The sequence below is a fragment of the Diceros bicornis genome, chromosome 38 (genome assembly GCF_020826845.1).
Source record: "Diceros bicornis minor isolate mBicDic1 chromosome 38, mDicBic1.mat.cur, whole genome shotgun sequence".
Lineage (NCBI taxonomy): Eukaryota > Metazoa > Chordata > Mammalia > Perissodactyla > Rhinocerotidae > Diceros > Diceros bicornis.
Genome location: NC_080777.1, coordinates 31175785 through 31199795, shown reverse-complemented (window position 1 = coordinate 31199795; position 24011 = coordinate 31175785). Strand labels below are relative to the sequence as shown.

The following is a 24011-nucleotide window of genomic DNA, read 5'->3' as shown; positions in this document are numbered from 1 at the left end:
AGGCTTGGGTTTCAAGAGAGAGGAGCAGAGATGGAGATTCTCATCTGCTGAGACGACCTGCTCCTGCAGGAAATCAAAAGTCACTGGTGTTTACTCCTCAGAACTTCACTGCAGCAGCAGACTTGCAACAGAACCTTTCTCACTCATTTTAATGGCATTTCAAAAAGGAAGCACAACAGCCCCAGGCCTCAGAGCAATCTTGGAATTTCCCACTCCTCCCGGCTTTTCCTTTCAATAATCAGCATGTCGATTGCTAAAAGGCTCTCTGGTTCTCACCTGCCTCTCAGGCCAGGCTGTGGGAAACAGCTTGGAGAGAAAGTCTGAGGGGAGAGTAGGTCAGGCAGGATGGCTGCTGGGCTGGGGGTGGGGGGTGGGGGTTGAGTAACAGCCTTGTTTGAGGTGCTGAACTCCATTGTGCCCCGTGTCAACCTGGCCAAGGGCCTGGACTGAGGGCTGGCGAGGTGAAGGTACAAGCTGCCAGAAAAGCTGGGAAACTGCTGGCTGGAGAAGTGGGTGGTGGGGGTGCAGCAGGCGTGGGAGGAAGACCTTTGGGAGTGAGGCCACGTGCCTCACCCGGGAGCCCAGGTCAGCATGCTGATGGCTCCTCTGCGGGCAAGTGAAGGCCTGGCCCATATTTTCACAACTCTCCAGGGTTTCTCAACCCTCCTCTGGCGCCGATGGGGCTCCTCCCCTGACACCTCCCAGCCTGGTAGTTCCTTTATTGACACACAGCTCAGTTCCTGTAAATGGGATGGTTTGGGGTACGGGGGAGCAGAGTGGGGCAGGTATAAAAGGAAGCGCGTGCCTGGAGAAGAGGCTCCAGCTAGGCAGCTGGGCACCAGGAGCAGAGGGCACGGAGGGCACCGGAAGAGGCTACACCACGCCTCCTCTGCTGCAGCCAGGATGGGTCTGAAGGCTGCTCAGACAGGTCTCTGGCTGGTCACAGAGCCGCTGCACAAAGGGCTGGCCTCCCACCTGCTGGGGGAGGGGCAGGGGAGTAGGGCAGGGAGGGGGAGGCTGGTGTTGCCCCCTGATTCCTTGATGGAGGAGCAGGAGGAAGGGTGGGATGTACTTGTCAATTGCTAAAAGGCTCTCTGGTGGGGAGAGCAGGGGGTCTCACCCTGGGTTTCCTGCAGGCTTCGCCGTCCTGGTGCTGCTCCAGAGCTGTAAGTAGCCCCCTTTTAAGTCACAGAGGCGGGTGTGGTGAGGGCTGTGGAGAAGGTCTTGGCACTAGGGGAGCACTTTCCCAGTTTCTTCTGGGATTCAAATGGCTCAGAAATATTAACATTTGTTATACTAAGATGATGCGTATACAGAGGTTTATTATACTATTCTCGACTTTTCTGTATATTTGAAAATTTTCAAAATAAAAAACTTTCAAAGGCCCAGATTCAAGGCAGACTTCAACTGGGGGCCTGGCGGGAACCACTGACAGGAGCCCAGCAGCAGCATGTTCTTGCTCCATCACAGGAGGGCAGAGAAGGCTTGCTTTGCAGCAGGAGGAATTAGGATGAGAGGAGAGGAAGAACTTCCTGGTCCCTATGATCGTGCCCCACCTCAGGGAATGGGCTGAGGGGCCTGGGGACTGCCGTTCTGGGTGGGTTACGAGTTGGGGTTGGTCCCACAAGAAGGCAGAGAAGAGACAGGCCAGAGCCTCCCAGATCAACGACCCCACTGCAGGTCCTGCAAGGGTTCCCCCGAAGGCCAGGGTCTTCTGACACGGGCTGTCCTGGGCTGGGTCCCTCCTTTCCTTCAAAGCCACTGCCTCCAGGAAGCCTTCTTTACTTGCACAAGTCCCATTTCATCCTTATTCATCAGCCCCATGCTCACCACGCACAGTGCCCTGTTCTTAGTCTGCAGCATATTCATCCACTGTGTTTGATCTTTCCTAAGCATTTTCAGAATGGGCCTTATATTCATCAGACGGGGAACTCCCCAGTGGCAGAGGGACCTGAGCCAGCACCTTTCATTTAGAATTCTACCTTTGCCCACAACTCTGCCCACCCCCCAACACCCCATTCATTCTCAGCTCAGGGCTCGGCCGGAGGGTCCCTGGCTCAACCCTGGCCCAGGCCCCACCCAGACTTCTCCTTCAGGCACTGCATACAAACTGGTCTGCTACTACACCAGCTGGTCCCAGTACCGTGAGGGTGATGGGAGCTGCTTTCCAGATGCCATCGACCCCTTCCTCTGCACCCACGTCATCTACAGCTTTGCCAATATAAGCCACAATGAGATCGATACCTGGGAGTGGAACGATGTGACGCTCTATGACACACTGAACGCACTCAAGAGCAGGTTGGGCCACTGGTTGGCCAGGACAGGAGGAAGATGGAGGGTCCCAGGGCAGGGCACCTCTGCTCCAGGGGATGGGCAAGGCCCCCCTCCCCGCCTCTGGGTGGAGAATTGGAGGACCTTGGCTTAAGTGGGAGGAGGTGATGAGGGCAGGGGTTGGCAGTATTTGGGGCAATGATGGAGGCAGACAGTAGAAGAAGACACAGCTGAGGCACCCTGGGAAAGGCAGCCCTCTCCTTCCCCTGAGGCGCCTCTCCAGGGAGCAGAGAAAGTGCTCACGACTCTATTCTGCCATATCCTGGCTTCCCCATGGGGGGACAAAAATGAGCATGCCTCAGAATAACTGCCACAAAGTCTATGAATCTCAGGGTTAGAAAGCCCTCAGAGGCGGAACTCAGCCTCCCACTCAAAGCTAGAAGCCTGCTACAGCCTCCCAAACACTGGGCCCCCAGTGTCACAACAACTCTACTCCACCCTGCCTTCTTGCCTCCCTGTGCCCCACAGGAACCCCAACCTGAAGACTCTCCTGTCTGTTGGAGGATGGAACTTTGGTTCTCAAAGGTAGGACCCATTCCCCAGAGGATGATGGAATAGAGGCATAGGTCTCCCCTCACCCACTGTATGGGGGTCACAGTGGCCCCAGACTGGTTAGGCATAGGGACCAAGATGGTTGTCAGGGGCTCGCCTCATGTACAACCAAGAAACCAGAGGCCAGAGAGGGAGAGAGACTTGCTGAGATTCACACAGCAAGTTGACAGTGGGTCTTCTGACTCCTTGCCAATGCTCTTTTCATTACTTCTCAGACCTGAAAACAAAGAGATTCTGGGGGTCACTGCCCTAAGGGCTGGAAGGAGACAGATGGGAAGAATGGGAACAGTTGCGAGTCGAGCCCCTGCAAGGACTTCCTGGAATGGGGAGAGCTGGAGGAGGGCTTAAAAAGGGGCAAGGAATGGCCATAACAGCTCCCACGTATTGAGCAATTCCTGCATGTCAGGCACGTTTCTAGCCGTCATCACAGGTGATCCTCACAGCAGATATGACGTGAGACAAGGATTTATCCCCATGTTACAGATGAGGGAACTGACACTCAGGTTACGACCTGCCCAGAGTGGCTTGGCTGGTAGGTGAGACAGCTAGGTACGGACACCAGGAATGTCTGGCTCCAACGCTCTTTCTAAGACGCCTGGAGGTAGATCCTGTCCGACCACGCCCTCCTAAAGCTGTAGGTTCAGGCTCCTGCTCCACATGCCTCAGAAACCCCCCCAGAGGGCCGGATCCCCCAGCCTATCAGTGCTGAGCACTCTGCTGGGGTGATTTTGGTCCTAGATTTTCCAAAATAGCCTCCAACACTCAGAGTCGCAGGACTTTCATCAAGTCGGTGCCGCCATTTCTGCGGACCCATGGCTTTGACGGGCTGGACTTAGCCTGGCTCTACCCTGGACGGAGAGACAAGCGGCATCTCACCACTCTGGCCAAGGTGCTGGTCGGGGGGTGGAGGTGCGTGGGCACTGGGAGTGGCGTGGGTAGAAGCTGTCTTCAGCCCATGGCCTCCTGAGGGCAGGCAGAGGCACGGAGGCCTCCGTGCGGCAGGGTCCTGGGACCTGCACCAGGGATAGGACCAGCCAGCCTGCGCCCTGAGACCTTGCATAGCAAGGAAGACATCTTGTGACCATAGTAGGAGGTAGGCTGGGGTCCCAAGAGGCAGAAGGTCACTCAGAGAGCACTCACTCGTCACTGCCCACTGGGTGGAGCGTCATCGTCCACTCTTCAGCCCCTAACTGAAGCTGCACGCCCCCCTAGCACGCACTGCATCGGGGACACTCAGCCCCAGGGGGCAGCCTAGGCACCCCCACTCACCCCAGGGCAGAGCGGACATGTAAACAAATTGTCCACGTACCAACCTAAGTCACTTCAGTTTTGCAGTCTCATGTAGCAGCTCAAACAAAGCACAGACCAAAAGGCTGATTTCTTCCGACATTGTCTACAGGCCAGCAGGTTTCCTGGTCCCTCCTGACAGGAGTAATTGAGTGCTGATGGTGTACCTGGGGTTTGGGGACGAGATTGGTCCAAACGGTTTCTTAAGAAAAGAATGGATGAGCCCGATGAAGGGACCACTGCTGGCGCACTTTATCATTCCACTGGGCCCCACCAGGTTGGGGATGGGGCAGACGGGAATGTGCTCACACACCTTGGCCCCTGTCATTCGCCTGCCTCTCTCCCAACCAGGAAATGAAGGCTGAGTTTGCAAAGGAAGCCCAGGGCGGGGCAGAGCAGCTCCTGCTCAGCGCAGCCATGTCTGCAGGGAAGGTCACCATCGACAGTGGCTATGACATCGCCCGCATATCCCGGTGGGTCCCCTGCCCATCCTGTCCTAGCACTCCAGGAAGTCAGAAGACTGGCCCTCCAGTCCCAATGCTTCCAAAACCTTGATGTGTGACCTTGAGCAAGTCACTTCCCCTCTCTGTGCCTCAGTCACCCCATCTGTCAAATGGGGCATAGACTCCCTGTCCTCCATCTTTCTCTTGAGCTATAGTGCTGAACCATAGAGAGAGTTTCTGTGCACGTATTTGTGGAACAAGAAGTAAGAAAAGCTGCACAAACCAGCTCCTAACCGGCATTTTCTCCAAGCCAGACTGAGTGGAGTGCGAGTCTCTGGAGAGTCAAAGCCGCAGTCACCGTACCTTCCTCTCCGGAATGCCGGGGAGCCTTCGGTGCTCACACACACACACACACACGGGCACCCCTGGCTGTCGCCCGCCCTCCTCACTTGCCCTCATGCACGTCTACAGCCAAGCGGCCTGATCCCTCAGTGGGACAAAGGCCCAGGTCCTAGGAAACGCAGGATAAAGAATAAGGGCTCTTCACTATGACTTTAGAATCTTCTTTGGGATCTTAGGGAGGTGTAGACTCGGCGTGATCATTTAGAGGGTGGGAACCAGGTGGCTCTCAACCATTTACCCCAAACATCCGAAGGTCATATTCACACAGTCCCCCTGCCTGTGTGTGTAGGAACCTTCCTCCCCTCCCCAGTGGAGCGCAGGTTCAGGCCATCGTTTGGTCCTGCTCTGTCCCCACAGTGCTCTCTGTTGTTGCCACTTTTAATCTTCTTTCCCCAAGATGAACATGGTGGGAGTGGAGGGGGTAAGGCGAGATGGAGGCCAGCTCCCAACTGTGTGCTGGGGGCGTAACAGAAGAACCCCATTCTTGCTCTAAATGCACTCGTGGGGCCCTGAGCCCACTCCCTGCTGTGGCACAGCGGGGAGGTCCAGCAGCCCGGACAGTGCGCCACCGGGTTCTACTAGGCTCTGGGTTAACGGCCTCTCGGCTGTTCACAACCTGCTGGGTGGTGGATGTGAGGCCAAGAGCTTTTCTAATTTTTCACCTCACCCTCCAACCCCTCTTCCACAGACACCTGGACTTCATCAATATTTTGACCTATGACTTTCATGGATCCTGGCACCAGACCACAGGGCATCACAGCCCCCTGTTCCGGGGCCAGGAGAATGCAAGTTCTGACAGATTCAGCAATGCTGTGAGTGCCTTGAACGGGGAGGGCGGGGGGGCCACAAATACCTGCTACCTGCCAGTGCTCACACACCACCCTCCACTCCTCAGGGATCCTGCAGGGGAGGGGTTATAGGGCCCACTTCACAGATGAGGAAACTGAGGCCCAAAGACTATGCATTCTCCACGGCCTCAGGAACAGAGGAGGCCATACCTCTGTGAAGACTCAGGACATCTCAGGGCTGACTGGAGAGAGCACACACGGGGGTGGGGGCTAAGGAAGCCAGAGTCTAGTCTAGACCTGCCATTCGCTTGCTGTGTAACTCTAGCCAATCACCATCAAATAGTAATAATCCCTTCTGAGACCTAAGAGGATTTGTTCAAGAATGAGAGTATAAAATGCATCTCAGACTGACGTTGTCGGTTCCCAGAAGGAACGGGAGTCCCAGATGCACGTAGACCTGGAACTCCACCTTTCAGGGCACAGCCTGCGCCATCCTGCCCAGCCAACCACTCACATTGCCTCCGCTCTGCCCACCACCCCCCCCCAGGACTATGCTGTGGGCTACATGCTGAGGCTGGGGGCCCCAGCCGATAAGCTGGTGATGGGCATCCCCACCTTTGGGAGGAGCTTCACTCTGGCCTCTTCCAAGACGGATGTGGGAGCCCCGACCTTGGGGCCTGGAATACCAGGCCGGTTCACCAAGGAGGAAGGGATCCTCGCCTACTATGAGGTATAAAGTGGGGAAGAGTTGAGAACCCTACACCACCAGCAGCCCCGGGGAAGGCGAGCGTCTCACTCCACCCCCACTATTGCTACTTTGGGAATAAAAAAATGTTCCAGTGGACCTAGCACCTGAGGTGGGGCGGGGGTGTCAGATCTTTGACTACTAAGTCTCCCAGGCACACTGGGTCTGCACCACCAAGCTCCCAGATACCCCTCTGGCCACCGAGCTGGGGCCTTCCTTCTAGGTCAGGAAAGAGCAATGGCCCAGAGGCAGGTTCTGTTGTTTCCGCCCAGCCTCTGCTGCTCTGTGCAGCCTCAGGCCAGTCCTCACCATCCCCACCATTTCCCACACCCCTGTTGAAGGTGCAGGAAGCAAATCAGAGCCCCCTTAAAGCCCTCAGGCTACAGCAGCCACAGAACTCTGGGATACTTGCATCTGTTTTACATAATTTGCATGAAGCCTGCAGGAGGCAGCAAGGGGCTGAAAGATATTTGAGGAGTGGTGTCCCCCAGGGACCTGCAAAATCTCAGTACTGCTCCCCACACCACCCTGCCTGTTCTCTGCTCAGATCTGTGACTTCCTCCGCGGGGGAGCCACTGTGCACAGACTCCTTGGCCAGCTGGTACCCTATGCCACCAAGGGCAACCAGTGGGTGGGGTACGAGGACCAGGAGAGTGTCAAGAGCAAGGTAGGTTCCCGAGGCCATGCCCGAGGATGAGGAGGGAGGGTGCCCTGCACTGAGAGTGGGGCTCGGTTACCGGTTGGGTCTCCTGTGCCTGCTGGTCCCTCCCCTGGGGAGGAACCCAGATAACCTGTCCCCCAGTACCTACCCTGGCCCTGGAACCCAGCCTCTGCCTCTGGGCCCCTGCCAGGTGCAGTACCTGAGGAACAGGCAGCTGGCAGGCGCCATGGTGTGGGCTCTGGACTTGGATGACTTCCGGGGCACCTTCTGCGGCCAGAACCTGCGTTTCCCTCTCACCAGCGCCATCAAGGATGCTCTCGTGGCCGCTTAGCCCTCTGTCCTGCTGCACATGGTGGGGCGGCCCTCAGCCCTTAGCTCCCGCCGTCAGGAGCCTGATCAGCTGCACCGCTGAGCCTCAGTCTCCCTCCCTCGGACCCTGTGCAGAGGGACTCCCTGCAGAGGGCCACAGCGCTGGGATCTGAGCTCGGCTCTGCTGACAGGCAGGCTGGGGTGGGGCTGTGGGCAGTTAGGGCCTGGAGACTAGCACAGCCTAAGACAGAGTCAGCACACACTGCTGATGGATGAACCTGCTCAGCCTCACACAATGGGATTTCTTCAGCTCCCTTACCCCCAGGCCTCCCTGACAAGGGACACTGTTTTGTGAGCTCTACCACCAAGTAGCAAACATCTTAGGAGAAACAACAGTCACATTAATTATACCCTCTGCAAAGCCCAGCTTGAAAACTTCACCAGGGAACACAGTAGTGTCTCCCGCCCCACATCCCCTTCCTGATTCTGCAACTGCTCAATAAAGAACCTGAGCCTAACAGAGTGTTGGTGCCTGCTTCATCTGTCTTTGTGGCCCCACCACACCCGCTGGGCTCACCTCCCCCATCTCTTCTGGACTCCTTTCTCAGGCTTGGGGGCCCTGAGTTTGCAGAGGCTGAGGCCACCCTGGCCTCTGCTGGGCCCCAGGGAGTCCCAAAAGGAGGCCAGCATCCTCAGATCCCTCTGCCATGGACTTAGCCCAAGAGGGCTGACAGCCTTCCAGATATTAAGGTCATTGTCGTCCAGGCCTCTTTGTGCAGTTCCTTGTTGAAAGAAGCCTTTTCTGTTTCCCGAAGGCTAGCAGGCACTAACAAGGAAGCCCTTTAATCCCAATTCTTCATCTCCTCTGACCCCCGGGAGGTGCAGGGAGCCAACACAGGGCCAGACCCTGACCTGGCCTCTCAGGGCTAGAAGGAGACACCAGTGTCACCCCATGCACCCTCCCTCTGTTCCAGGTCTGGAATCTGAGCGTGCGTGAGAAATGGCCTTCAGCCTCTCCTGACACTCACAGCTCAGTGCCTTGGAGGAGCCCTTCCTATTGCGGGGCTGAAATCTGTCAGACGTCCTAGGGCTGCCACTCAGCCCTCTGTCCTGTTCATCTGTCCCCTTTCGGGACACACTCAGCCCTCAACCAGGCTGGCCTGAGACATGAGGTGGGGGCGGACAGGATGGGATGGGATGGGACGGGACAGGATGGGCTCAGAAGACCAGCCTGCCTTCCAGCCGTTATGAGGTGAAGATGCTGTCACCAAGTTCCTATGAATTCCTGGGCCCCAGCATGCCTTGTATCCAAAGAGAGTCCAGACGTGCACTCCAAAACCAAAGAAGATGTATTTGTGGATTCCCGATGTTTGGATTATCTGTGACTTGGCCTAGTAGTTTGTGACAGCAGTTTGAGGTATAGGGAAGGAAGTATCTATTGGCTGCCCTGAAATCTGAACCAGCTGGAGCTGGGCCGATGCAACTGATCCCAAGGTCACAGCGCTGCTGGAGGCAAAGAAAGTGAGAACTTGGCCAGAGCCTCGGGGTACCCAGCATTTCACCGCTGGCCAGTGGGCCCAGCATTCCCTGATCCCTGCCCACTGCCCACCCGACACACAAGGGTCTTTGAAACCCCACGTGCTGTGAGCCCTCCAGGGCAGCCAACCCCTGCTCCCCGCCTCCAGGGCCGCCCTCCCCCAGCCTGGGACAGGCCCTGCAGGGCTGACTCAGGGTCCTGCAGAGTTAGTCACTCTCACTTATAGCTGCAGAGTCAGAGGCCAGGGAAGGGGATCAGTCTCCAGGGCCTGCCCTTGCCCTGCAGGACACTGAGTCACCTGACAGAGGGCACGGGCGCCCAGGCAGGCAGAGCAGAAAGCTCCCCAGGCCCTCCCCCGCCCCTCCCCAGCAAGAACAGCCAGAGGAGATAGGCAGCCACCCTCCTGTGCCCCCAGCACGGGGAAGGGGGAGAGCGTGCTTGTGGCTAAGCACCCTAAATAAATTACACGTGTATTTATTTTTAACTTGTGGGATATATAATACATGATAAAGAGTGCATAAAATGTATTTGTTTAATTTAAAGAATTACCGTATAGTGAAAACTTGTGTGCTCACCACCCAGGACAGGAAAGATGACCTCGTTAGTGCCCCTGAAATCCATAGTCACATCCATCCCTGTCCCTCCACCCACAGGCAACCGCCACCCCGACTCTCGCTGCTTCCCTCTGTGGTCTCAGCACCTAGAGAGGCCTGGAGAAGAGATCCTGGCGCCGCCCGCATTTGACTGAGCGTGGGTGGGATCACAGCATTTCTGGCTTCATGAGTGTGCTCACTCTCCAGGTATTTACTTGTTCCACCGTGGAGGGACAGGTAATGTCTCCAGATTTGGGCTACTACAAACGACACTGCTGTGAAGGTTTTCATTGTGTCTCCCGGGCGCACTTTGAGAGTGTCTGGGGTGTAACTACCGGGGCACGGAGGATGCACGTATTCAACTTGACTAGATACCGTCTCCCTTTCTCCAGAGGTGTTCCTCCGACCGACTCTCCACCAGCAGTGAGAGCTCCCTGACACATGGTATTTTCAGGCTTATTAAATTATTACCAATCCTAATGTTTTATTGGATAAATGGATCAACAGCTAGAAATTTGGCTGCACCTGCCTCGTTTGCTCCACTACCCATGCCCACGCCCTGCTTCCAGGAGTCTAGAAATTTCAGAGTGCTGTCCTCCTCCAGGGTCTCTTCCAGATCTGCCGCATGACTTTATTCCCCTCCAAGGGCGAGGGGACTGTGACAGGGCTCTTTGTAATGTATGGGAAACTGAGGCCCAGAGCAGGGACTGAGGGGGCCGAGTCCTTGCCTCCCCAACAGAGGCAGTGACCAGGGGCCTTAGACCCCCTTCCTGGAGTCCTGTTTCTTGAAGGCCTTCCTCAGCCCCACCTGGGGCTTCCCATTTCCCTCCCTCTCTGGGGCCCTCAACCTCATACAGCACAAGCCAGAGTCTCCAGGAATGTGAGAACCAGGGGAGTGTGGGACCCAGGAGCAGAGCTGGGGTGCTCTCAGGGAGGCTATTTCAGGCTGACTGGGCCCCAGCACCAGGCTGAGAAGCCCTGGTCACAGGTGGCCCCAGAAAGGCCAAATACACAGAGCCTGATCTGGGTTCATTCTCCAGATGGAAGCTCTCGTTCCCACTGCTCTGACCCCTGGCACGGGCTCCCGGCAATGTCCCATCTCACCCATCTGCGCCCTCCTCCCATCTGGGCACCAGCACCCTGGCTTCTGAGATCCAATCGGGGTGATGGACGAGGTAGTGCGCTCCTCAAGGGACCCTTACAGTTCCTCCCCCAGAGCTATTCCTGGCCCAGGCGCCTCCCCACCCCCCCGCCTGACCTGACCCCACAGCTGGGAATAATTTTGCTGGGGGTGGGGCGGCCCCTGACTATATAAGCCTGGACCTAGGTGTCCCAGGCACGTTGGAGGCCCTGACCCTCCACTGCTGACCCCTGCACACTCCAGCCTGATCCCCAGCCAGTCCAGCAATGACAGAAATAGCCACCTCGGAGGCCCCCGCCTGTGGTCCGGAGGAGACCGCTTCTGAGTCTGCCAAGGTGCCCACCACAGAGCCCTCGGGAGAAGTGGCAGCATTGGAGTCGGCCAGGGAAGAGCAGGCTCCCACGCCCCAGGAGCCTGCCCCTCAGGCACCTGCCCCCACAGCCACTAAACCCGCACCTGCAAGTGAAGGTGACAAGAGGTGGGGCAGGCGGAGAAGGGAGGCGGCGGGCAGGGAGTGTGGGAGGAGAGCTCTCGTCTCTCCTCTTTTCACTCAGATCTCCCCAGTGCCCCGCTGCTGCTGGCCGTGGAGGATGTGAGCGACAGCTCAGTGACTGTGAGCTGGGAGCCCCCGGAGAGGCTGGGGCGGCTGGGGCTGCAGGGCTACGTGCTGGAGCTCCGCAGAGAGGGAGGTGAGCTGGGGGCTCAGCCCCACACACACCGAGGGGAGGTGGGCTTGGGGGCAGCGGGGACCAGCCCCCAGACCCTGCAGCCAGGTCAGTCCAGGGAGACACAGAGGAGTGCAGGTAGCTCCTCAATCCACTCGCCCACCGCTTCTTGCTCCAGCAACGCACCTCTGAAGGCAGGGGTATGTCCGGATGACCTCAGGAGGCCCCCATCCTCCAGCTGCAGGGAGCCTCTGAGCAACAGAGAGAGGGTAGGGGAAGCCAGGGCACTGCTCCCAGGACAAGTGAAGGAGGTGCCAAGTCTCAGGGGACCCTGAGTGGGGAGGGCAAGCAGGTGGTGGAGAGCAGAAAAGCTGGGGGGCAGTTAGAGTAAGGACAGTGAAGAGAAATAGGGGGCAGGGGCTCTGGCCAAGTTCCTGTAGCCACTGTCCTGCTGTCCACCTCCATGGCAGCCAAGTTCAGCCTGGCCTCTCCCTGCGCCGCTACCCTTGCTGTGTGACTTGGCAAATGTGTCCAACCCTCTCTGGGCTTCAGCAACCCCTCTCTGGCCACCATTCCAGGGCTCTAATGTTGGGTGTCTTTGATGCCATTTGAAAATGAGAAGTCAGGGAAGAAGAGCAAGGGGAGGAGATAAGGCCCAGAGAGGGAGGTCAGCTTCCCCAGATCACCAGCGAGAAGGGAGGCCAGCGGAGAAACGTGCCCACAGCCATGGAGCCAGGGCCTTGCATTCTCTCCATTTCCCCCAGCCTCGGCGTGGGTGCCTGTGAATGCCCGTCCCGTGATGGTGACACAGCAGACCATGCGGAACCTGGCTCTGGGAGACAAGTTCTTCCTGCGTGTGGCTGCGGTGAGCTCTGCAGGGGCCGGCCCGCCCACTGTGCTGGACCAGCCTGTCCACATCCAAAAGACCATCGGTAAAGCCCACCCTTTCATCTCCTGCTCCCCAGCCCTCCCCAGGCACCTTATCTGATGGGTGGAGAAACTGAGGCCAATGGGCAGAGGGAACAGGGAGTCACTTCCCCCATCCCACACTCACATGTACAAGCCACATGCTATCGCCATCTTGCCTTAAGAAACTTCCAGGTTCCTCAGCAGCAAGGGTCCTCTGGAGGTCAAAGAGGCCTTTCCCTGAGTGGCCCAGCCCCAAGCACTGGGGGAAGGGCTTCCTGACCCCCAGAAATGAAAGCACAAGCTCCCCAGGTCACCTGCCTCAGGGTCCCAACCCTAAGAGTCATTCCGTTCTTCCTCCTCTCTGAGCTTAATACCTCCAGCGGCCATGCAAACTCACTTTCTGCTCATTTCATATGGCCTGGGTTCCAGATTCTCCCAAAGGTTTTGAATCAAGAGAAGTCTTTGCTTGCCTCTTGTTCCACACATCCCTAGTAGGGGGAAGATGAGGGCCTGCTAAAGACCAGTGAAGATTTCTCCATCCCCAGAGTGCAGCGCCGTGCTGGGGACCTGGGCCAGCTGCTGTCCCCTTGCTAAGATTTCTATTTGTGGGGTGCATTAGCCTCAAGCCTACCCTTGTTCCCCTCCCAGAGGCGATCGAGTTTCAGTCTGTTAATGGCAGTGAGTCATTTGGTCTGATCCAAGGTCTCTGGGGACAACCCAGGGCCCCAGGGTGAAGAGAGACACAGGCCAGCAGGTGGCCTGAGGTCTTCTCCACTTCCCCTTTGTCCCCCCTACCTGACCTCCCAAGAGGGGGACCCCACACTTCTGGAAAAGGCCTACAGAAGGAGGGGGTTCCATGGCCACAGGAGGGGTCAAGTTTGGGTTCCAGGAAATACTTCCCAACTCCAAGACCTGAGAGATGTGGGAACCATGGAGCTAGGAAGCTTAGAGTCACAGACTCACGGCTGGTCCCTCCAAGCCAAGCAGGTCCCAAGGGGCCCAGGGACTCCCTCGAGGTCCCCCACCCAATTAGCAGCAGTCTCAGAGCCTGACTCCCACACAGGACCGCTCATGGCCCCCCAGGGGACAGGGGGTCTTCTCTGGTGGTTTCCAAAACTGAGGGCATTCCTGTCCCTGGAGTCTGAGTGAGCCATGGGCCCACCTGGCAGCTGCAGCATGGACACACTGACTCCGGCCTGGAGGGGCCAGGAAGCCTCCTGGTCAGGAAGGTCCTGGACCTTCTGGAGGGGCCCCAGGGAGCTCAGAGGCTCCCTGAGAGGCTGCAGGAGCCAGGGCCCTCTACTCTGAGGCCCAACACTGAAGGAGCCAGCCAGACTCAGCACCCACCACTCCATTAAAATTCCTCTGGCTGGAGAAAAGGGGATTTCCTGGAGAGAAGAGGCGGGAGAGGCTGTGAATAGACAGAGACCAGCAAGGCTCTCCTCATGGGCAGGGCAGGCTGGGGGCCCCATCCAGGTCCTGGCTGCTCAGCTGTGCCTCCTCGGCCACCTGGAGCTGCCAAGCATTCCTGGCCCCCTGCAGCTGCCCCTGGAGCATTCCACGCCTAATGATCACAGAGCCAAGTGCCTGCACAGCTAATCCTCGGAGACACAGTGTTCCTTCTCACTGTCTCCTCCCCCTCCGCCCTGCATGCCACCGACCAACTGCTGCCACCTGTTTGCCACTGAGGAGCCTCAGCCACCGCCACCACCCCGCCCCACCCAGGGGGCAGTGGCGGGGGCTGCTACAGGCTTCCCTTGGAATGCCCGATGGCTCCTGTGCTGCAGCTGTGTGGGTGATGGTCAGCACGGGGCTGAAGTACGATTTCAGGCAGGACTTCCCCACTGTGAGACTGAAAGGTAGTGGGAGGGCGACAGAGAAAGAAGGGGTACGTCTGCTCTGGCCTCATTTAGGAAGGGAAAGATCCTAATCCTCCCATACAGCCTGGAGACAGAGCAATGGGCAAATGGTTCTCACAGAGGCCTCCTGAAGGTCCTGGGCTGGTGCAGATGGAGGGGCTGGATTAGGACGAAGATGGCATTGCCCCTCCTGGGAATGCAGGCCCACAGGTGCCACACCTGCTCCCACCAGGGGGAGCCAGGGAGCCAGCCGGGGCCCATCTAGAGCCCAGGAATGCCCAGGCTGCAAATCCAACCTGGCAGGGTCGGGGCGCCAAGGGAGTGACCGGGACGCTTACCAGTTCACACCGTGGAGGTCCCGCCCTCCTGGAACCTCCCAGCTCTCATTCCCCAAGGGCCTTAGGGGAATTGGGTCCCTGGATCTCAGGAGGGAGATCCCACAAGGAGGCAGCCCCAGGACACACCCAGGAGCCCTCCTGCCCAGCAGAAGCCTCACCAGCTGTCCCCTACCCCTGCCACAGAAGCCTCCCATCAGCACCCCCACTGCTGTACTAAGCCTAGACTCTCACTTTGATGCAGAGGCCCCCAAGATCCGTGTCCCCCGCCACCTTCGTCAGACCTACATCCGCCAGGTGGGAGAGGCAGTCAACCTGCAAATCCCCTTCCAGGTGGGTATGCCCGGTGCCCAGGGTAAGAGCCTGGTTGGAACCAGGGCCCCCATCAGAGGTGTGTCAGGGAGCCCAGGAAATGTCAGGGTCCCCGTGGAGGTCTGCCTGGACCCACCGAGGTGGCCTCACCCTCCCTCTGTTGTGCACATGACTCTGTTGTGATTCTCCAGCCTGTGGACAGGGCAGGTGGTCCCAGGGCTGGCTGGACACCTGGAGAATGAGGCTCTGGGTAGCACCCGTGGCTCCAGCCTCTGCTGCCCCTCCTGGGAAGGGCCAATGGGCCAGCTCCCCTGGGCACAGCTTCAAAGGCCCTAGAGTTGAGTGGGTGCAGGGGGTGTCCTGCACCCCCTCTAAGGGCTCCTCTCTCCCAGGGGAATCCCAAGCCTCAGGCCTCGTGGACCCACAACGGCCACACCCTGGACAGCCAGCGGGTGAGCATCCGCACTGGGGACCAGGACTCCATCCTCTTCATCCGCTCAGCCCAGCGCTCCGACTCAGGCTGCTATGAGCTCACAGTGCGGCTGGAAGGCCTGGAGGCCAAGGCAGCCATTGACATCCTTGTGATCGGTATTGGGCCAGGGGAGGCAGGGCTGCCTTGCTGGGGGCCCAGGGACCCCACCTCCTACCCCAGAGCCGACATCGATGGAGTCAGGCCAGGGGAGCATGATGGAAGTCAGATCTCTGGTGTGGGGAGTTTGTGGCAAGCCCAGACCTCCCACTCACCCCTCTCACACTCCGGTCCTGCAGAGAAACCTGGACCCCCCAGAAGCATCAGGCTACTGGATGTCTGGGGCTGCAACGCTGCCCTTGAGTGGACAGCACCCCAGGACACAGGCAACACAGACCTCCTGGGCTACACAGTGCAGAAGGCAGACAAAAAGACAGGGGTGAGGCCTGCTGGAGCAGGGTGGGAGGCTGGTGGAGGCACAGGACGAGGTGATGGGGAAGGCCCAGCCCATCAAGAGCCCAGGGACCAAGTTTGAATCTACCTCCCGCTAACCAGACTCCCTGTGCAGCGTTTGGCAAGATCCCTTTCCCTGTGGGCCTCAGTTTCCTCCTGAAGACTGCGGGGGGGGGGGGCTCTCTGAGGCCCTTCTGGCTCTGGGCAGGGCTTCTGGAAATGTAGTGTGCATGTGAATCAACCTGGGGATCTTGCTAAAATGCAGAGTGTAATTCAGTAGGCCCCAGCGGGGGCTGAGATCCTGCCCTCAGGAAGAAGCTCCCAGGTGATTCTGAGTTTGCAGGTCCTTGGGCTACACCTTGAGTAGTAAGGCTCTAGAACTCTCTGAGGACCCCAGAGAGGTCACCTGAGTGACTCAGGGGCCCCTTCTCCCAATTCAAAATCCCTCGGGCCCAAAGCTGGATGGTTCCACAGCCCAGGGACAGGGCCTGGAATGAGCCCCTCTGAGGAAGGGGTGGCAGGTAGCAGGGAGGTGAGGGTGACAGGAGGGTCCCCGCAGCAATGGTTCACGGTGCTGGAGCGCTACCACCCGACCACCTGCACCATCTCCGACCTCATCGTGGGCAACTCGTACTCCTTCCGGGTCTTCTCGGAAAACCTATGTGGACTCAGCGCCTCGGCCGCTGTCACCAAGGAGCTTGCTCACATCCAGAAGGCAGGTGGGTCTGGCCCGGGGCTCTCTCCCGGTCTCCGCCTCTTCCTTGGCGTCCCAGCACCCGCCCCTGTGGGGGGGTGCCCACCCCACAGCTACGCGCACACACACACATCCCCACGGAGCGACTGTAAAGAAATGGATACAGTTGATTGACTTTAACAAACACATCAGCGCACACCATGGGAATGAGAAGCGCCCCGTGGGAGGCTGTGCACTTGCTAAAGATGCTGTATGGCTGCCAGCATCACAGTGGTCATTGGGTCTCACGTACAGTGTCCCAAGGGAGCCACTTGGAAGGGCAATGTGCATACATAGGTGGACTCTGGCTAAAAGCACAAACCTCCCAACCCTAACATAACACCACAAAGATGGATGAGAGATACGGGTGTTTACTGTCTCCACCCAGCACATGACCCTCTTGCGTCAAATGTGACATTCCAAGCCCTTTCTCCCTGTCACCCCGCGTGCTCCGAGGCCCTCCCCCACACAGAGTCTGTGTGGGCTCCGGAAGGCACACTCTTTTTCACACCAGCTGGAGCTGCACAGAATTAGGTAGAAATTTTTGTTTAAAAAAGGAGAGCCAGTCAGGTCTCCAAAGACAAACAGAAATGAAATGTGGTGTCTCCAGCTGCTGGTCTCCACCCTCGGCCAAGACCATCTCCTCTCTCTGGTTTCCCTGCCCACTCAGTTCTCTGCTCCCCTCCCAGACCCACCCAGGCATGGTCTCAACTTTCCTCTGCTTCAGAGACTTCCCATCTCCAAGTTCCCTGGCTTCCCAAAGATCCCAGGACCCTGAGGTCCTGACACGGAGCTCCAGAGGAGGGGGCAGGATGAAGTGAGTTGTCTCCTGCCCTCGCGAGGCGAAGATCTTCCTCAGGCCCCAGGCTCTCTACCCAGAGAGCCAGAGTTGTCGTGTGACCATCCGCCCCCTTAGTCACTCACCCACTAAGGGCCTCATGTTCCCATCTGTCGATGCAGATGACAAATGTGCCCTGGCAGAGGAACGCTGTGCAGATTAAAGAGATCCCAGGTGTAAGCTAGGGTGATTCTTTTACGAACATGGATGATGTCAGTCCTAAGAGGTTTCCTCCTATAACCTCAAATTTACCCCATTTTCTCCCCTGAACCCAGATATTGTTGCCAAACCTAAAGGGTTTGTTGAGCGAGACTTCTCAGAAGCCCCCTCGTTCACCCAACCCCTGGCTGACCATACCTCCACCCCCGGCTACAGCACCCAGCTCTTCTGCAGTGTCCGAGCATCGCCCAAGGTGAGGCACAGGGCCTTGCTGTGCTGGGCAGCGGGCCGGTGGGTGGAGGAATCTTCCCAGGCTTCTCCCCTGAGCCTGAAGATGGCCTTCAAGAGCCCCAGCACAGCCCTCCTCCGCCCACACTCCCTCAGCCCAAGATCATCTGGATGAAAAACAAGATGGACATCCACGGCGATCCCAAATACCGCGCCCTCTCCGAACAAGGCGTCTGCACCCTGGAGATCCGGAAACCCAGCCCCTTTGATTCTGGAGTCTACACCTGCAAGGCCGTCAATGTGCTGGGCGAGGCATCTGTGGACTGCCAGCTAGAGGTTAAAGGTGAGGGTTTGAGGAGGGCCACTCCTTAGGGACCCTCCCATGGATGGGAGAACAGGAAATGTGCTCCTGCTGGACCAGATGAGGCTGAGCACTGATAATCAAGTAAAGATCGAGGTCAGGCTGTCAGAAGGACTTTCCACTGGGAGGAAGGCCCAGTGTGAGGAAAGGAGGTAGCAGACAGATGGACTGCCTGGGTGAGGCTGTGGAGCCTGGAGCCGCTCTGTCCCCCTCCCCAGCCCTAACCTTCAGGATCTCTTCCAGCCTCAGCCACACACTGAAGAGCGTCTGGAAGAGGCTGTGATGAGGAGAAAGGTAAGTGGCTGGACCCATGCCCCCTGCTGCCTCTGGGGGGAAGGCCGGAAGCAGGGGTGGGGTGATAAAGGAAGGTGGGAGGCAGCTCTGCGTACGAATCTGCCATCACAGGCAACCACACCATCCTGGAGGTGTTCCAGAGATGGGTATAGTGCAGGGCCTGGAAGGGCACAGGACTGGGTCTAGTCCTGGCTCTGAGTGACCGCAGGCCAGAGTATTCCTTTGGACCTGCTTCCTCGTCAGAAAAGTGGGGGCAACATCCTATGCCAGCCTTCCCTCCCCGGTGGCTGGAGGGTCTGGACAAGTGAAGCAGCATCCAGAGGCACAGTGCAGGGCTCGGACCTGGCACGGGCCCTCAGGGAGGGCAGCCTGGGAAGGGCAGAGGGCTGCTCTCCTGCCCCGCCTCACCTCCTCAGTGGGCACATGCAGCCCAGCTCTGCCCAACTCCAGGGGCTCAGGAAGCGTGTTCTCTGCCAGGTGCTGCAGGCCTGAGGGCTCAGGGCCGCCAGGCCCAGAACTAAGCTCCATGGAAGCCAGACCCCCATTTCCACAGCGACTCCTGATGGTTCTGCTCCCTGGTTCCTGCCTGGCCTCCCTCCCCTGAAGCTGGAGTCTAGAGCCCAGGAGTGGGTGGCAGGCCCCAGGCCAGGCTTCCTGGGCACAAGGGAGCCTGGCAGGTGCAGAGACTGGGGTGCCCCCCAGAGAGCTGTGCACTGGGCAAGAGGCGCTCAAATAAAGGTGTGTGGTGTTCCCGTACGGGGCCTCCATGACAGTGAGCACCATCGTCATGAGGCGGCGCTGTGTCACGGTGAGGGGGTGTTGAATGTGTCACCGGGAGGGGTCTCCACACACGACACCTTGAGGAAGGGCCAGTGGGACAGGACTCGAGCTGCCCTGGGGGTTTTCCAGACACGAGATTTTTCAGGATTTTACTTTCACATTCAGGGTTTGCTACCCCAAGACTGTAACAATAGGAACAGACACCCTTCCCTGGAGCCCTCCTTGCACCAAACGCCTCCACATCCCCCTCTCCCCGCTTCTCCCCCGCCCCTACCACTGCTTCTTCTCTGCTGAGCTTGTCTGTTGCCCCCGGGGGTGGGCAGCCAGCAGTGTACTTGCCGTCAGGGTTCAGTCTTTTATTAGTCGGGTGGCCCTTCCTGGGAAGCCAGGGGACCCCCACCTCAGAGAGAGGGAAGGGCCTGCAATCAAGGCTGGAGTGGCTGTTCACACTGAGATCCCTGCCCCCTCTGCACACAGGCTCCCGGCTTGCAGGGTGGACCCCTCCCCAGATGCCCTCAAAGCCTAGACTCTGTCACAGAGCCCAAAGCCCCCGAAAACAGCGGGAAAAGCCAGGGGCCCTGAGGGTATTTAAATGCCAGCAAGACCTTCCTGCCTGCACTCTCAGGAGGGTGGTCTCCTCTGGCCTGTCACACCTCATTCTAGGAGTCAGCCCCCAGGACCTCGAGTACACTTTCCCTCGTCCACCTCCTCCCCAGGCAGGGAAATGCTCCCAAGAGTTGGCACGTCTGGGGCTCTCCTCTCCATCTGGCCCAGAGCAGCAGAGATGGGTGTCACCTGGGAAAGTCCAGGCCTGTCATCACTGGTGGAGCTGGTGGCCCAGATGACAGGTAGTTACATACCAGGCTCCTCCTTGGGATGCTCAGGGCAAGAATGAGGGCCTGCTGCTGTTACCTAGTGGCTGTTTGAGGCCTGTACCTACCACTCCACATTGGCTCCAGGGCACTAGGAGCCCCCACCCAGGGTCAAGGGCTGATGGAGAATAAAGCCGATGTTACACACGATTTCTGGACCTGCTCTTTCTGCCTCTCCCAAGCATAATCCTGGGCTCCCAGGGCGAGGGGAGCAGGCACCTTGCACCCAGTGTGGCTGGAGCGCAGGGTCCTGGAGGTGGGGACTGAGGCTCCTTGATTCTCGTCCCTCAGCAGCTCTGGCCACCTTCTCCTACAGAGCAGGAGCGAAAGCAAGGCCAAGACATCTGGTTCCTTCCTTCTCTCCATCTCCATCCTCTCTCTTCCTTTAGCTTGGTCCCAGGGCTGCACCACTACCACCTAAGACAAGCAGACTCGCCTGCCCGCTGGGGGAGCCCCAGCAGCCCTCCCAGCCCACACGGCCCCTTTGTGGCCTGAAGCACTGGCTGCCCGTGGGATGGTCAGGCAGGGGGAGGCTCCAGCCACTTTCCTCCTCCCCTCAGATTACCTGGTTCCTTTCCCATGGGCTGCCCCCCAAACCTCCTCCAGGACCCAGAGGTACAGGGCACCCACACCCCACAGCCCAGCCGGGGAAGGCTCAGGGAGACAAGAGGGACAGGGGCAGGTGAGGACTTGGCTGATGCCCAGACATGGCAGGTGGGAGAGAAGGTGGAGTCTAGTCATCGGGCCTCACTTCTGGGGGGTCCTCGTTGATGGGGGGTGCGGGCTGGCAGCGGAAATGGTCGTTCCAAATCTTAAGAAAGGTGACCTGGAACTTCTGGATGCGGAAGGCGTAGACAATGGGGTTCATGGCCGAGTTGCCATGCGTGAGGAAGATGGCGATGTAGATGAGGATGCTGGGCTTGTGGCAGGAAGGGCAGAAGAGGGTGATGCAGTTGAGGATGTGCAGGGGCAGCCAGCTGAGGGCGAAGAGGAAGAGGATGAGGGCCAGCGACTTGGCGATCCTCAACTCCTTCCCATAGTACTTCTGCGGGTCGCCAGAGGAGGCCGACACCTTCTTGCTGAGCTGCTTGCGGATCAGGTAGAAGACCTCTAGGTAGATGAGGACCATGAGCAGCAGTGGGGGCAGTACCCAGACGAAGAAGTTGAAGTAGACCATGTACTCCATGCTGATGACCTTCTCAAACTCGCACTTGACCACGGGCTCACCCACGCTGCCGTTGGCCGCCCAGGCCCGCTCTACCTCACTCAGGTTGTTCCAGCCAAACAGAGGGGTCAGGCCCACCAAGAAGGAGAGAATCCAGCAGCCGGCGATGGCCACTGCAGCCCTCCGGGGAGTCACCACCGTCTTGTACCTGGGGGAGAGGAGGGCAGAGTATGAGGACCCTCTGCGGTTCACTCAACCCCTGGGGGTCTCCCAGGGCCCAAGGAATGGGGAGGTGTGTGTCTTTGGCTAGAGGGCTGAGTCTTCGGGATCTAAGATTTAGGCCAGAGCTTGCGATGCACCGGCTCGTTTCTCCTGCAGAGGGTGGGAAACCTGGTTAATGGTAAAAATCATAGCAGAAAACAAAGAACTCCCTTTAGGAGTTTTAATAAAATTACCAAAGTAAAAACGCTCACATGTGCTGGCACATCCCCTCTGGTCACCTTGACATTGCTTCGTGACGCCCTCGTCGGGCAGGAAAGCACAGGCAGAATGAGTGCCCATTTGACTGATGAGGAAACAAATGCAATGCAGTCATGTGATCTGCCCACGGCCACATGGAAGGTGGCAGCACTGTCCCTTGCTTCCTAACACATGTCTACACTGACCAAAACAGCCAGGTAATTAACAAACCACCCCTCCCCTTGGGCTGGCTGACACAATTGTCGCAACCTCCTCCTGGCTCTGCCCCCTCTCCCCCTCCATCCTTTCCCTTCCCCTTCCAGTCACTGTACAGTGCTTACCTCCAGAGAGGTTGATCTCAAGAACAGCTCTGCACTCCCAAGCTAACTGGGAATTATTCTCAGGAAAGAAAACTGATGTTCACTGAGCATTTACTACAGGCGAGGTACTTGCATTCATGCACGTGTGCGTAGATGCATTCATTCAGCAAACATTTTTGAGTGCCTTCTGTGCCAGGCATTGCTCTCTGTGCTGGAATAAGATAAAGGATCCTCACCTCTACACAGCCCACGTTTTGGGTGAAGAGACAGATAGCACAAAAGTAAAAAAATAAATCAACAAGACAACTACAGGTTGTGATATGTCCTTCGAAGGAAATAAACAGGACGACGTCAAGGGACAGAGCTTCCAACCTTTTTCACATCATGACACACACAGAAGATAAAAACGTTTGGATGCCATGGAAAATGACCAGGCTGCCCACGGGCAGTGACTGCCCCCCACCCCACCCAGGGCTGAGGGTCCGACGTCCTGGGGGCTCCCCTCTTCCCTAAACCAACGCGGCCAGCAGCCAGCATGGCCTCTGCCCACACAGCGGCCCCGGAGCAAGTGCCAAGGACTGGGGCCCGCCTTGCTCTGGCCAAGGAGCTGGCTCAGTGCATCAGCTTGCCCAGTTGTTATTTTCCAGCACAGCTCCCGCACGGATGGAGTACCCTCCTTGAGCATGTAAACAGCTACTGAGCCCCGAGTGTGAAGGAGAGGCCTCCCTCTGACTCTCTTCCTCAGAATCTGAGCTTTCTCCCTCACAGCGGGGACACTTAAGGTCCCTCTCACCCTGGACGCCTCTCCATCCATCAGAACCCACTGTTCCTGAGCAGTTTGGGGGCTAAGAGAAACCAGACCCCCACCCCATCTGGAAAGCGAGCACTAGGAGGGACCTTTGGACCTTCTTTTCCAATCTCCTTATTATTCTGCTGGGGAAACTGAGGACCCTGATGACTCCAACTCCTCTGGTGTGGGGGCCCCTCCTTCTCTGTGACCACAGGGGCCTGAAAGCGGCCCAGATCACTGGTGCTCCCTGAACTTTTCTTAGATCCAGTCCTTGCTCTCTTGCTGTGACTGAAGCCCACTGCCTCCTCTTGGATCCCCTGCAGGAGAGCCAGCCTGGTGCACCCACTGGATGTCAGAGACCCAAATTTGGGCCCCAGGAGTGTGATCTACAAGATCAGTTCTTCCTCTGTAAAGTGAGAAAGTGGGACCCACTTCAGAGGGTGAGGACTAGATGAGATAACATGGGAAGTGCTCTGCAAACGCCCACCAATAACCCTGTGCCTGAGCTCCTGCCCCTTGAAGCCCCTAGAAGCACCACACTTGAGAACCTCTGGTGTCTCTAGGTGCTCAGCAAACAGCCAGAGGGCTCTGCAAACACCTGGCTCAGGGCTTGTGCCTGATAATCTCCAAGTGTCTCCACGTCCTGTGGTGAGAGAAGCCATGAGGCCCCGGGGCAAGACCACAGGAGCACAGATCATTCTGTCGGGAGAGAAGGAAGCTGAGGGACACGCCATCACGAGGCGGAGGGGAGGCGACCCCCGGGCAGGCCTCGGCAAGACCAAGTACGGCAGCAGCTGCAGGAGGGAGGAGGGGCCGGGCCCCCACCACGGCCCCTTCACGCTCATGTCTCAGGTGGGCCCTGTCACCACCCTGTGAGGAAGCACACCATGTAACAGAACCCCCATTTCACAGATTATAAACTCGAGGCCCAGAAATGGCCAATAACTCGCCAGGTCTCCTGACTCTAAGACCGGCTCTCCTTCAGGGCATCTGACTCACTGGGGGTCCTTCGTACGCGGATGATCGGCAGATTGGGAATGTCCCTTTCCTAGGAGCTTTAAAATGGGAACGTCTGGACCCATTCAAAGAGGGTACCACCCAGAGATGGGGGGTGGACAAGGTGACCTCTGGTGCTGCCGTCCAGCCTGAGGACTGGGGGGTCTGGCCCAGGACCCACCTCTGGGCAGTGACGACCCATGGCGAGAGCAGGTGGATACTGAC

At 58.0% G+C, this 24011-nt stretch overlaps 3 protein-coding genes across 6 annotated transcripts in view; 2 read left to right on the top strand and 1 right to left on the bottom strand.

The window, feature by feature from the left end:
- The first annotated feature begins 606 nt into the window (after positions 1 to 606).
- On the top strand, positions 607 to 8677 carry CHI3L1 (chitinase 3 like 1). Of its 4 annotated transcripts, none has more exons than XM_058533869.1 (10): positions 607 to 928; positions 1137 to 1166; positions 2097 to 2298; positions 2800 to 2856; positions 3622 to 3772; positions 4522 to 4643; positions 5704 to 5827; positions 6351 to 6533; positions 7096 to 7215; positions 8493 to 8677. In XM_058533869.1, exons 1-10 carry the CDS (start codon positions 904 to 906, stop codon positions 8604 to 8606), a joined length of 1128 nt encoding a protein of 375 aa, XP_058389852.1. In that variant the 5' UTR covers positions 607 to 903; the 3' UTR covers positions 8607 to 8677. The 4 variants fall into 4 exon arrangements, with proteins under 4 accessions (XP_058389852.1, XP_058389851.1, XP_058389854.1 ...); XM_058533868.1 differs by lacking the exon at positions 8493 to 8677 and adding an exon at positions 7400 to 8035 and having other exon boundaries at positions 611 to 928; XM_058533871.1 differs by lacking the exons at positions 1137 to 1166; positions 8493 to 8677 and adding an exon at positions 7400 to 8035 and having other exon boundaries at positions 611 to 928.
- Positions 8678 to 10899: 2222 nt separating this feature from the next.
- On the top strand, positions 10900 to 19109 carry MYBPH (myosin binding protein H). The gene is made up of 10 exons (XM_058533867.1): positions 10900 to 11257; positions 11344 to 11478; positions 12219 to 12386; positions 14802 to 14890; positions 15262 to 15777; positions 16351 to 16510; positions 17638 to 17774; positions 17906 to 18092; positions 18354 to 18404; positions 18882 to 19109. Exons 1-9 carry the CDS (start codon positions 11056 to 11058, stop codon positions 18368 to 18370), a joined length of 1611 nt encoding a protein of 536 aa, XP_058389850.1. The 5' UTR covers positions 10900 to 11055; the 3' UTR covers positions 18371 to 18404; positions 18882 to 19109.
- A 389-nt stretch (positions 19110 to 19498) lies between these two features.
- The window catches only part of ADORA1 (adenosine A1 receptor), a 28607-nt gene continuing 24094 nt past the window's right edge, over positions 19499 to 24011 (bottom strand). The window contains exon 2 of the mRNA XM_058533866.1: positions 19499 to 21429. Within this exon, the coding sequence (XP_058389849.1) occupies positions 20790 to 21429 (640 nt within the window). The 3' untranslated portion in view covers positions 19499 to 20789. The remainder of the gene's footprint in view (positions 21430 to 24011) is intronic.